Source organism: Protopterus annectens, chromosome 4.part0 (genome assembly GCF_019279795.1).
Source record: "Protopterus annectens isolate FY-2018-M chromosome 4.part0, PAN1.0, whole genome shotgun sequence".
Classification (NCBI taxonomy): Eukaryota; Metazoa; Chordata; order Ceratodontiformes; family Protopteridae; genus Protopterus; species Protopterus annectens.
Window position 1 is genome coordinate 1795830369 of NC_056733.1, and position 14626 is coordinate 1795844994.

Here is a 14626-nt window from a genome sequence, read left to right on the forward strand (position 1 = left end):
TAAAAAATAAAAAACTTACAATAAGCTGGTTGCATAAGTGTGCACACCCTTAAACTAATACTTTGTTGAAGCACCTTTGGATTTAATTACAACATTTAATCTTCCTGAGTAGGAGTCTATCAGCATGGCACATCTTGACTTGGCAATATTTGCCCACTCTTCCTTGCAAAAGTGCTCCAAATCTGTCAGATTGTGAGGGCATCTCTTGTGCACAGCCGTCTTCAGGTCACCCCACAGATTTTCTTTTGGGTTTAGGTCTGGGCTCTAGCTGGGCATTCAAAAACTTTAATTTTCTTCTGGTGAAGCCATTCTTTTGTTGATTTGGATGTATGCTTAGGTTCATTGTTGTGTTGAAAGGTGAAATTCTTCTTCATCTTTAGCTTTCTAGTAGACATCTGAAGGTTTTAGACCAAAAGTGACTGGTATTTGGAACTGTTCATAATTCCCTCTACCTTGACTAAAGCTGCAGTTCCGAAGAAAAGCAACCCCAAAGCATGATACTGCCACAACCATGCTTCACCATGGGGATGGTGTTCTTTTGGTGATCCAAAGTGTTGTTTTTGCACTAAACATACCTTTTAGAATTGTGGCCATAAAGTTCAACCTTGGTCTCATCAGACCATAACACATTTTCCCACATACTTTTGGGAGACTTGATGTATTGATATGCAAATTTTAGCTGGGCCTGGATGTTTTTATGTGTAAGAAAAGGCTTCTGTCTTGCAACCCTACACCATAGCCCGGACATATGGAGAATATGGGTGATTGTTGTCACATGTAGTATACAACCAGTACTTGCCAGAAATTCCTGCAGCTCCTTCAGTGTTGCTGTAAGTCTCTTGGCAGCCTTCCTGACTAGTTTTCCTCTTTTCTTTTCATCAATTTTGGAGGGATGTCCATTTCTTTGCAACGTCACTGTTTTCCCATATTTTCTCCACTTTTTGATGACTGTCTTCACTGTGTTCCATGGTATATCCAATGCTGTGGAAAATTTTTTGTACCCTTCTCCTGAATTATACCTTTCAATAATGAGATCCCTTTGATGCTTTGTAAGCTCTCTGCGAACCATGGCTTTTGCTGTAACAGGCAACTGAGTAAATGTCAGGAAAATCCTACTAGGACAGCTGAACTTTATTTGGGGTTAATCAGAGTCTCTTTAATTGATGGCAGGTGTGTATCCAAGAAGACTGAATGTTGTAATTAAACCAAAAGGTGCTTCAACAAAGTATTAGTTTAATGGTGTGCACACTTATGCAACCAGCTTATTGTACATTTTTTATTTTTTATATTTCCCCCTAACAGATTTGTTTTTCAATTGAATTGTACAGGTTATAGATCACATTAAAGGTGGGAAAAGTTTTGAAATGATTGATTGTGGTCTCATTTTTTATATAAAAAAACTGGCATTTTAACAGGGGTGTGTATACTTTTTATATCCACTGTAGTTGCAAACCTTGTATTTAACCCCCCCCCCGCTATTAGATCACATTATTGTTTAACTGATGACATTGTCCACACTTCCCTCCTCTTCTTAAACGCACAATTCATATTAAGTATATCAATTAAAATCATTTAACAAATCAATTTTAAAAAATCAGATATTTAAAATAAATACAACATTAAATTGTCTAACAGATGCATTCATTTTTAAAATGCAATTAATATCACGATACTCATTCAAACCTGGCCAGGCATATGCATGTAAAAACAATTGCCACGTTAATTGCTTTCATTCCAATGTAAGTGACCATGCTACCCCAATATATCCTGATCAATACTATCAATGGCCATATATTTAAATATACCCTTCATTATTAATGTATGCTTAGTGAGAGGGTTATTCATGTTATGTTTTTTAATACTGTATTCATGTTTGTAAATATGCTGTCTAAATTTACGGTCTGTTTTGCCCACATAAAAACATGGGCAGCTTTGACAAAGGGGTACATATACTACTGTTCATGATTTGCAATTAAATGTCCTCTGTACTCGATACTGGTGCTTCCTAATCAAAAAGGTTGCCTCCACATTCATCAACTTACAAAAGTAGCAGAAACCACATTTTTTCATCAATGGTGACTACCTTTTAGTTCCAATGTTCTCTAAAAGATTCTTAAATTTCTTTCCTCTATGGAAAATAATGTTAGGTTTATCCCCCAGCCTATTTTTTTACAAATAAATCCTTGTCAAATAATGTCCGATTTGTATACGTTTCCTGGATACTATGCACATCCATACTGAAAGTTGTAATAAAATTAGTATTAAAATCTGTAATATTTCACATTCATCCATCTTCAACTTTTCACAGATACTGTGTACATCCATGCTGAAAGTCGTAATAAAATTAGTATTAAAATCTCTAACATTTCACATTCGCCCATCCAGTGAGGATGGACGAATGTGAAATATTAGAGATTTTAATACTAATTTTATTATGGCTTTTAGTATGGATGTGAATAGTATCCGGGAAATATTATATACAAATTGGGCATTATTTGACGAGGCTCTATTTGTAAAAACATAGGTTGGAGGATAAACCTAATATGATTTTCTACAAAGGAAGGAGCTTTAAGAATCTTTTAGAGAACATTGGAACGAAGAGGAAGTCACCATTGATGAAAAAATGTGGTTTCTGCTCCTTTTGTAAGTTGATGAATGTGGGGCAACTTTTTTGATTAGGGGGCACCAGTATCAAGTACAGGGATATTTAATTGCAATTCAAAAAGAGTGGTATATGTAGCCCTTTGTCAAAGCTGCCCATGTTTTTATGTGAGAAAAACAGACTTTAAATTTAGTGAGCATATTTACGAACATGAATACAGTATTAAAAAACGTAAGAAGAATAACATTCTCGCTAAGCATATAGTTAATAATGAAAGGCATAATTTTAAATATATGGACATTGATGGTGTTGCTCAGGATAAACGGGAGAGCATAGTTACTTGCATTGGAATGAAAGGAATTAACATGGCAATTGTTTTTGAACACATATTCTTGGCCACATTTGAATTAATATTGTGCTATTAATTGCATTTTAAAAATTAATGCATTTGTTAGATAATTTAATGTTGTATTTATTTTACGTATCTGATTTTTTAAATGAAGTTATTAAATGATTTTAATTGATATAGTTAATATGGACTGTGCATTTAAGAAAGGGTAGTGCAGATGTCATCAGTTAAACAATCATGTGATCTAATAGTGGGGGTTTAAATACTAGGTTTACAACTATTTGGTTTTCTGAAGAAGTTCAAATGTAGAAACTGGATGAAAGCGCTTATCTCATTATTTGACTTAAATATTTTGGTTTTAAGTTTAACTGCTTCCGTCTTCCCTTGGCTGTGGATAGCGATGGTTAAGAAACATTGGGTGAGCAAATGGATGCAAAGGAAATGTTTGTTTGAGCTGGGTTACAGGGTCTGAATTGCCTTTAAATAATAGGGCCTTGTTAAGTTTAATTTAGTTGGATACCAAAAAGGCAATTACTAATTGAAATCTAAGTATAAACCAACTGTATTTGAAGTATTGAATACTGTAACAGAGGTGAAAGAACTGAAAATGGGATTTGTAGAAAAAGGCAGGAGCAAATTACATAGAAAAAATGGAAATTTCAGGAAAAATACATGCAGAATAATGTTTTTGAGAAGGACTGAGGTTTAAGAGAAGGCAAGGAATTGAGCAATTTATCTAACGTTGGATTGATGATAGTTGTACAAAAGAATGCATGTGATGCATAATGTTTGTAACTGGGAACATGTTAAAATGGTTTGTTTTCTTTTATATAACTGCATGTTATGTCGTAAGTGATAACTCAATAAAGGTGTTAAAAACATATTTGTTTTAAAAACATGCAGTATAAAGATTGCATACATGCAGTTAAATGCAAGAAGAAATGTATGTGTAAGTGCAAATATGTTACTATATGTAATCCAAAGGTGTGAGTAGGCATACCTCTCAACTGCTCTGCCTTTGGAGGAGCACTCAGATTTCAAGGCCCACATCTCATGTCAGTTTTTTTACGTGGGCCAGCTCCAATTTCTACTCTTTCATTGACTCAGTTGTAAAACCAGTGAGAGAGAGACACTTCCTGGAGCTTTTGCAGTCACAATGTGCCAATACTGGATATGCAAGAGAGTACTAGTGTGGTCTTTGCTTTTGTTCTGTCTTTAGAAGAAAGACCATGCAGTGTTGTGTTGAAGACTTTCCTGACCCATAGTGAGGCTCATTTGGGCTTATGCTTTCTCGCTGTCCCTCCTAAAAAATAAATAAATACATTTCTGTAAATCAGTGAGTATGACTTACAGGTAGCAGGTAGGTCGCAGTGGTGTCAGTCATTGGGGCATCTTACTTCTTTTTGCTCATAAAAATGCATGCTGGTGCAACACCGTTTGTTCTATTACAAGTATCCAGGCAATAATGCCAGTCATTGAATTCTTTGCTTTTTCTTGTTCAGAGAATGCTTGCTGATGCAACAGCTTTTGTTCTATTAACTTTTAAAGTGAATAGAGGGAGAGGGTCACCAAAGCAATGAATGAAGGCAAAGACTGTGCACACAGCCTACCTCAACCTGGCCAAGGCTTTTGATACAATACCCGACTCAGGCATTGTAGATGAGCTCAGTAATTTAGGTATAAGCCCTTTTTTTACCCACTGAATAACCAACTGGCTCACTGATAGGACCCAGGAGTTCAAAGTAGGTGAGGCAACCTCCACCAAGAGGCCAGTCATTAACAGAGACCCCCCCCCCCACCCCACACAGCTTGGTACTGGACCTACTCCTTTTTGGCATCTATTTCTCTGCAATGGAAGCAAACGCTGTATATTTATGGCTAAATAAGCTTGCAGATGATTGCAAGCTCAGGGGTTATCATTGACTCTCCTGTAGACACTAGCATTCTTCAAGAAGGCCTATCTCTGATTAACAAATGGTGCCAAAGCCATGGTTTCAAACTCAGTGCTAAGAACTGCATAATTGTACCCTTTGAAAAGTCAACCAGCCCAGCTAATTACCATGTTTATAATATACCCCTAAGAGTTGATCCATTTGTCGGGGTTCTGGGTTTCAAGTAGACAGCAGCCTTATCTTCGACCACCACATGGCCACAGTGGTGAGGAAGACCTTTTATGTCGTGCAACTTGTAAATAAACACATGGCATCTAGGTCCAAAGAGGTCATTATCCTACTGTACTCTGCCCTTATCAGACTAGTCATAGAGTACAGTTCTCACTGCAGTATGTACATGACCAGTCATATGCAGCAACTAGAGCGACTGCAGTGGTTCCTTAATTCATAACAAATCTACCTTACGCAGAGTGTCTTAAAGCTCTTTCCCTCTATTCAGTCTCCTATAGATTGCTGAGGGGTGATCTATGTCTGACTTAGAAGACATCATCAAACCCCATAATTTTGAGTCTCCTGTATATTCATAAGTCAAACAGTATCAGAAATACAAAGTCTAGGAACCTGAATTTTGTCTGTGCCTTAAACTAAACATGCTGGAGAGACAGATGTGTGTCAGAGACTGCCCCTACTGTGGAACAGGCTTCCCATCCATGTGAAACTGAGTTTGTCTATTATCCAGTTTAAGTGCAACTTAGACCAGTGGATGGGGAATAGGAAATTTACACCAGGCCTGGCACTAGCAACTTCCTAACTGAGCGATATTTTAAATCTCTTCCTGATTTTGGGTCTTTGTTCCTGATTCTCGAGACAAGTGGTCGAGATGGCATGATGGGAGGTTTGTTGGGTTATACTTATTGTCCAGACAGCAGCGCGCTGAAATATATTTATGGGCCACTGATTATGTAGTCAGTCATTCATTTGCTCACAAGCGGACATCTAAGATGCAAAGAATTGGCTATAATGGGTCGTGTGTGTGTGTGTGTGTGTGTGTGTGTGTGTGTGTGTGTGTGTAATAGTATACTGCAAAGCTTTTATAATGTTGTGATGAGCAGAAAGGAAACAAGACTGTGAAAAATGCAAAACAGACATGGTATTTTTTTACACTATAATAAGGATACATTTTTTGGTAGAGTGATATAGGTATGTATCAGATAGCTCCACAAAAGCTCTAATTTTATAGGCTGTACCTGTCTGAAGGTAAATTTACACATTTGAGCCCTCACCCCCAGGGGGACAAATTTATGTATATGCATATTTTGAGTGCTATAATTTTGGACCCTCATCTTTTTTTGATGGCACCCTGCTATGATTTTGAAAGCTGAGAGGTATGTGAGTAGGCATAAACATATATGTAAACAGAAATGCATCTGTTTACAAATACAGTGTATTAATGTGCAGACATAGTTTTGTGTATAATTACAAATGCACACAGATGAGTAAGATAAATGTAAGGGGTTGGGAGGTTGGCCTAATGGTTAAGGTGTTTGCCTTACAAACACAAGGTGCAGGGTTCGAGTCTTCCAAGGGATAATTGGCTAGGTTTAAAATGGCTTGCAAGGGAAGTTAGCCTAGTACTAATCTATGAATCTATGAACCTATAAGTGTACATATAAAATACTCATTCATGTATATATATTTATGTACAAGCAGCTAAGAATATATTTGTATTGCCACATGATTTCGTATAGTGTAACTATTAGCTATTATAGGTAGACAGGTTTAAAAAATGGCTTGTGTTAGGCAACAGACTATTCATTAATTTGATAATTGTTTAAGACCGTCATTAATACCAAAAGAGTAATTGCATGTACAAGATGGCTGACCTCAGTTAGCCACTACCCCCTAAACAGAGAGGGGATTGGGTGGGATTAAGTAACATCTGAATGAACAGAACAACGGTTAATAAGAACTGCACTGTTCAATGGCTTACATTCAGTATTTAAAATTGTGTTGACTACATCAAGTTTACATGATCTGACTTAAAAATGCATGGAAAGTATGCAAGGCATAGCATAAAGCAGCAATTTCAATGGAAATATTTGCAAAGGTTGAAGAAAGTACCCATCACCAAAGGTTCAAGCTGTACCCAAACATAAAATGTAACAGTTTAAAGGAAGTCAGGATTTTGTAGTTCAACTTGCAGTAGACAAGTGTATATAGTAGTGCAGATGGACTCAGAAGAAATACTTTATAAAGTTTGTGCTTTGCTGCTTTGATAGTTAGAAAATGTAAACATGTAAGTGGATAGATTCGGTACAATTCATACAAAATAAGCAAATAGATTCAGTACGAGAATAACTTCTATGCTTTACCGATTAATAAATGCAATCATGGAAGAAAGATTTGAACACACCTATGGTAAGTAAGGGACCATCCTCTGTGTCTTCTAAGTGCAGCAGAATAGGATATATTATATAACCAGGTACAGAAAGAAAGATGCCTTCAAAGATTGACCTAAGATGCTTGTGAGTATGAAAACATGATTCTGAAAAAAAGTGTCATTCCAAAAGAAACGTTTAATGATGAATTGAATTTTCTTATTAGTTTTACTTTGTAAGTAAAAATCCAGAATTATACAACGACCCCCCATTAATATTCCAAAACGTGCACGCTGATTGGTCAGTGTGCACGCTGTAAATCAAAGACTTATACTAATGAAAAAAAGGTCCGGTTGCCCGAAGTTTTTCCATTAGTATAAGTCTTTTTTTTTTTTTTTGGACATCAACGGAGAACGGAAGAGCTCCGTTGCTGTTATCTCGCTATGTTAAATGAGTTTAACATAGCGAGATATCTTAAAAAAAAGCAACAGAGATCTTCCTTTCTCTGTTGCTTTTTTAAAGCTGTCTCGCTATGTTAAACTTGTTTACCATAGCGAAGCAGCTTTAAAAAAAGCAACGGAGAAAGGAAAATCTCCATTTTTTTTTTTAAAGCTATCTTGTTATGTTAAACTCTTTTAACATAGTGAGACAAGTTTTTAAAAGCAACGGAGATCTTCCTTTCTCCGTTGCTTCCACACACACAGTTCTGATGTACTGCGTAACCATATGCATGCGAAGTACATCAGAACTGCCGCAGAATACTGGACAGCTGCGGAAGGGCAGCAAGGCAAGGAGGCATTATACAATGCCATTATTTAAGAAAAGTAAGTATTTTTTTTCTTAAATAATGTCATTGTATAATAGCAATAACCCATTTTTGGGTGTGGGTAATGCTGGATATACCCACGGTTGTCTTTGTTTGGCCACTTGGGTTTCGCCCTCATCATCAAACCACACCAACCATGGGTAAATCCAGCATTACCCACACCCAGGCGTGGGTTATTGCTTAAATAATTCATACACAAATATAATAAAAAGTAAAGTGCTTTCAGTACATAACTGCTGCATGATCCATATCAGTCAAACGTTTCAAATGCATTATCATTTTTTATCTTTCACAAGCTTCTCTTTATCAGTTTGCAAATGTAAAAATCGCCAACATTTGATATTATCATACTCATTGTTCACAGTTTTCCAGTATTATTTCCCAGAATATTTTTTTCTAAATAAAGATTTGATAAAAATAAGAAATTACTGTTAATACAGATTGCACTAATGTATTACATTTTGTCTCTCTACCCTCCCTCTCTCTTTATTTTAATTATGCATTCCTTTGTCTTTCTTTTTACATTTCTTTCTCATTTATGTTATTTTTTTTACAGATCTGCAATCCCTTGGAGCAGCCCAGCTACATTACGCCCAGGTCAAGGAGCAATCACTCCCTGCCTGTTCAGGGACGTCCTTATAGGATCATGGCAATGGCACTGGTCCTGTAGGCACCTTGGTATGGTGCAGCCTGGTAAACCATACTGACTGTTCCCTTCAGGACTTGGTTGAGGATCTGGTGAAGCAGGTAGAGCAAAGACAAATCAGCCAGTCCAGGATGCTGTTCAGCATGTTCAAGACATGCTGCCCCTGTTGGCACTGACTACTGCTCCACCACACGCCTTGACCCTTTCAACTTCGGGGTCTTCCACTGCAACACCATTAGGCAGTGAAATTGTGTGAGGTCCTGTGGACCAGGTGTCATCCTGTGTCAAACTCCTTTTCACTATCCTCCTTTCCTAATCTTCTCTCATACACCCTGTAGCCTCCTTCCTACACAAACTACCCACCTACGTAAAAGAGAATTGAAAAATGGTGGGACTCTATAATACCCTTCATCTACCACCCCCTCTAGCACAACCCTCCTGATGTGCTCCTTCTGTGTTTCCTTCTTTGTTATGTCTCCCATTTTCAGGCTTTCCTGTATTCCCCTTTCCACTCTTTTAAGAAACCAGTCATGGTGTCCACATAAGGATAGCCCTATAGAAAACATACAAAACCCCTTTATATTTTTAAAACTTAATAAGAATAGCTGTGTCTGCCTTTTGCCTCAAGTATTTGTAATGTGCTTGCACATGGCTGTGTTCATCCATGACACTTTAATACTACCAATGTTATATGAGCCCTTACATTGTCATGTAGTACTTCATACATAATTAAAGATTAACTTCAGCAAGTTTATGCATTGCACAAAAGTGGGAGTTTTTTTACCAAAAGCTTTTGCATTTACTTATTCAGCGCAAATAACCTGTGATTAGTGTATTTGTATATAGGCGTGGCGGAGCTTTTCCCAATTAACTGCTATGAAATTGTGAACCTTGAAACTATGAATACTGTCCTAAAGTTCAAGATGCAGCTGCTGTTTAACACTGAAGCTATAGCAAGCTGTAATGCTATTGCATAAGTAATTATTTCAGTTTCTTCACTGAAAAAAAAAATCATGAGAATTTCTCATATATTTTGGCGATAAAGCCTTTTAACGTCTACAGCAAATAAAAACTGTAAGTGAGAAAAAAAGCATTTAGTAGTTATGAGAATAAGACCAAAATGGGATGGTGAGGGTGTCCTGTTTGTGCTTCATTTTTTGCCATGTAGACTGGCTATTTCCCACTTCATCTCTGTCAGTGAAGTTTTTAATAATGACTTGAGTCCCCTGCTTGCCCTGTCAGAAAGACCTACAGCAGGCGTCTGGTGTACTATGAAACTGTATTGATTGAGAATTGTGTATCTGTGTGTCTTATGGAAGCTTTCTGCAACCTAATCCTGTTCCCTATGAAAACATGGGCTACTTCAGTGGCCTATTTTGAGATGAACAATATCATAGCTATTTAGTGTATTTAGACTGATGAGATAATAGTTTTACTCTGCTGGGATATATATTTATATAGTCATGGATTCTTGTTCCCCTGCCTTCCTCACCTTGCTTGATGATTTTTCCTAGGATTTCCTTCTAGGTGTTAATTTGTCATCTGTACTGTACACTGATGCTTCTTTCTAGGCTGTAGGGAAACATTTTGAGATATTGTTTCTGTACTTGCATGTGTGACTATGAGAGCTGACATAAAGGATTTTCTCTGATGTTAGACTGTGAAAGAAATTGTCTACTCTGCTTTCTTGATGGATTCTACTCTTGTTAGTTGCATTTTATACATTAGCATACGGATTTGGATAGCTACTTTTATGGCAGATTCTGAACTGCACTTTGTTACTGTGGATGCATAATGCATACTTTAAATCAGACCTGCAATTGTTTTTTTTTTTCCAGATGAAGGAGAAAGCAGACGTTCTTAACCCTTTAATCACCACCGTATTCTTAGAGGTCAGTTCTAATGTTTATTACTTCTAAAAGTGTTAAGTACTTGTGTTTGTATCACCTTTTTCATTAAATTTCATGTGCTTCATACCCATTATTCCCTTATGGACCCGAAACCCATTGCTGTTTTTATTATTAAAAGTGTTTTCGTTAGATTAGAATAACCTTGTTAAATTCTGTAGACTTTCTCTGTGATGTATGATATAGAGCCCATTCTAGTTCCTCTAGATACTGTACACTAACAGCTGAAAGCAGCAGTCTTGTTAGGAATCTGTAATACTGAAAAAATTCTCTAGTCATTGTAGGAGAATTGTCAGTCTTGCAATTTGCTTGTAGTTTTGCTTGCCATGTGTGAGTTAATGTAAGTGTGTATCCTGCAACAGACTGGCATCATAACTAGGTGCAGTTTCACTGCCTTGCAGCCACCAAGTGCTAGGATTGGCTCTGGCTCCTCCATTAGCCAGAATTGGATTAAGTGACTAATCAGGCAATGAACAAGTAATTAAACTAACAGAGTCACATTTTTCTACATTTCTGTATTTAATTTAGCCAGTGCACTAAACAAAATGTCTAATTTGTTGCATGCCAGACAATTTAGAATATGAGGTGATTTTATAATAAAATGAATAAACGGATGCACTTAAAAAGCTTTGAATGTTGGTTTTAGTGTTATACTTTACATTTGTCTCCTCTAATGGGATTTAAGATTGTTCTAAAAAGCCTGGCTTGTGGATAACAGCAGTTAATATGCATGTGGAGTTTTGCTTGTAATATAAGCAGACCAAAAAGCCTGTGATACATTATTATGAAAAGAAAGCAAAATCTGAAGGTAATGCTACTCAATGTTAGAAGTCTAAACCTCAAAATGCACTCTCTCGAGGCACTCCTAAAAATGGAGAACATCGATGTCTGTGCAGTAACTGAGACCTGGTTCAAGGCTCCAGAGAGCACCCCTGCAATACCAGGCTACAACTCTTACCACACTTTTCGGCCAACAAACCAGGACCAAAACACTAAAGGTGGAGGAGTGTCAATATTCACCAAGGATATTCACACCACCAGGATAGTTGGCCAACACAATGTGTCTGAAATTCTCCAAGTGCAACTAACACTAGGTAAGACTGCAATCCAAATTGTAGCTTGCTACAGATCCCCCACCATGCCCCAAGGTTCTCACTATACCTTTCTAAACATACTGGAAAATATTAAGATAGAACCAAACACCCTAATACTGGGTGATTTTAACTACCCTGCCATTAACTGGGAAAACTACTCATGTCCCAACACCTTTGCGCAACGGTTCTTGGAATTCATAAATTCCAACGCCCTGGATCAACTAATCCATAGTCCCACCAGGGGCTCCACTATCCTAGACCTGGTCATTACCAACATGGGAAATCAATGCTCCATACCTATGGTCACCCCCTCGTTAGTCAGGTCTGACCATAAGCTAATCACCCTTAACATCCACAACCCACCCCCACCATACAAAACTTCTCCAAAGCCAACTTCATGCTACTCAAGTCAGAAGTGACAAACTTCATGACACCCATGCAGATGGTAACTGAAAGTTCAACTGCTGAATCCTACACTAAGGCACTGTACGAGCACATCCACTCATGCATGAATCGTGCCATCCCAAATAGAACCAAAATGCTCTCATCCAAAAAAAGGAAGCCAATCTGGTTGGTCCCCTGCCATAAACAAACTTTACAACAAAAGGAAGAAAGTTTTGCAGAAAAGAGGAAAATCCCAGGATGCAAAAAACTCCCTTACTAGCCTCAGTAAGAAACTGAGATGCCTCATAAAATCCTCCAAAGCTAGTTATGAAAATAAAATTGCCAAAGATTCCAAAGACAACCACAAAGCATTCTATAACTATGTCAAGAATCTAAATGGCAATGCTCAGATCTGCTCTGAGCTAAAACAGAATGGCATTAAATATACTGATCCGAAGGATATTGCCAATATCCTGGCAGATCGATTCAGTGCCAACTTCACCCCTCTCACCCCTAAATGGCCCATCTCAATACCGGAAGATTGCCAAATTCCAGTAATAATGGCCACATAGGTACAAAACACACTCTCTAAAGCCAAGAATACAGCATCCATGGGACCAGATGACATCCCGGGCTGTGTACTACATGAACTACAATATGAACTGGCACTTCACCTAAGTGTCATGTTTAATCATAGCCTCACCTCAGGTTTCGTGCCCACTGAGTGGCGCAGAGCTACAGTTATCCCAATCCACAAGGGGGGATCCACCTTGGATCCCAGAAACTACAGTCCCATCACTCTGACAAGCCGTATCTGCAAGGCCATGGAGCGTATTATCATGGAAATTATAAACAAAGACATTGGCAACCTTCAAACACTGGACCCCACCCAGTTTGGGTTTGTGAAGGGCCGATCTTGTCTCCTGAACCTGATTGACTTCTTTGAATTAGTCTCCAGAGCCATGGACAAGGGTAAGGTGGTCCACACAGCCTATCTAGACCTTGCCAAGGCCTTTGACACCATCCCCGCTCTGGAATCATCGATAAACTTACTAAGTTGGGCATTAATCCCTATGTCACCCAATGGGTTGCTAAATGGCTTACTGATAGAACCCACACTGTAAAAGTAGCCAACTCCAAATCCAGCTCCAGACAAGTGACAAGTGGAGTACCTCAGGGTTCAGTCCTGGGGCCACTCTTGTTTGCCATCTACTTCTCTGAAGTACAGGTCAACACTAAGGGACTCTGGCTAACAAAGTTTGCAGGTGACTGCAAACTGGGAGCCATTATTGAATACCCAAATGATGTGGATACTCTACAAAAGGGCCTTACAGAAACAGATGCTTGGTGCCAGAGCCATGGGCTCAAGCTCAATGCCAAGAAATGTATTGTTATCCCCTTTGGGAAAAAAACATGTATCCATGAATTACCATATAGGTGGCAGTACACTAAACACAGAAAGTGTGATAAGAGACTTAGGGACACAGATGGACAGTGGTCTCACCTTCGATAACCACATCGCCACAACAGTCAGGAAATCCTTCTATGTGGCACACCTCATCACGAAGGGCTTTTCATCCAGAAAAAGGAGGTCATTGTCTCACTGTACTCATCCCTCATTAGACCCATTATAGAATACAACACCCCATTTGGTATGTACCTCTCAAGACATCTGCAACAACTGGAAAGGCCTCAGAAATACCTCACTAAAAGAATCACAGGCCTAAAGCAGATGCCCTACGCTGACCGCCTTAAAAAACTCCAGCTATACTCTGTCACATATCATCTACTCAGAGGCGATCTCTGCTTAACATATAAGGCCATGTCAAACCCAGAGCTGTTGGACATGCTTCACTTAAAGAAATCCCAATCCCTCAGAGCTACACGCTCCGGGGATCTAAACCTTGTCATCACAATAAACAAAACATGCTGGAGGGATAGGTTCCTGACCCAGAGACTCCCCAGACTCTGGAATAGATTGCCCATACATGTCAAGCAGAGTGCCTCTTTGGACCTCTTCAAGAGGAACCTTGACGATTGGATGGGAGAAAGGAAATTCACCCCAGGGATCACGTCAGTCGCCCTGCTAGACAGGGGTCCAGGAAAGTAAATAATGTGGGAAGAAATAGCCAGGGAATTGTTATGGCTAGGCTTGTATAGGCCCTAGGGCTGATAGCCTAGTACCAACCTATGAACCTATGAAATTTTTACTTCCATTACTGGATGGGTACTGGCACACATAGCATGCACTAGAGAGATTTGTGTGTATGATAATGCCAAAACCATACACTAAAGTCGATATGAATGATAAAACACTTGGATTGTCACTTGTTTGATAACAGCCAATGTAATTTCTTTTGCATATAATGCTTAATGTTCAGTTTTTTCAGGCTATGGCAAGACATTGAATGTATATGGTAAACAGAAACAGTGTCTTAAAAAAGTATTGGGAATGTAGTAAAAGCATATGTTCTTCTTGGGGATCACTACTGCAGTACCATTCATATTAGATGGGAATTAGCCCCATTTGAACACCAGCCCATCTGGT

At 38.4% G+C, this 14626-nt stretch overlaps 1 protein-coding gene across 1 annotated transcript in view; it reads left to right on the plus strand.

The window, feature by feature from the left end:
- FAM114A2 (family with sequence similarity 114 member A2) overlaps nt 1–14626 on the plus strand; it is a 1115082-nt gene that overhangs the window by 1030994 nt on the left and 69462 nt on the right. The window contains exon 14 of the mRNA XM_044069930.1: nt 10532–10585. Coding sequence (XP_043925865.1) covers nt 10532–10585 — 54 coding nt within the window. The remainder of the gene's footprint in view (nt 1–10531; nt 10586–14626) is intronic.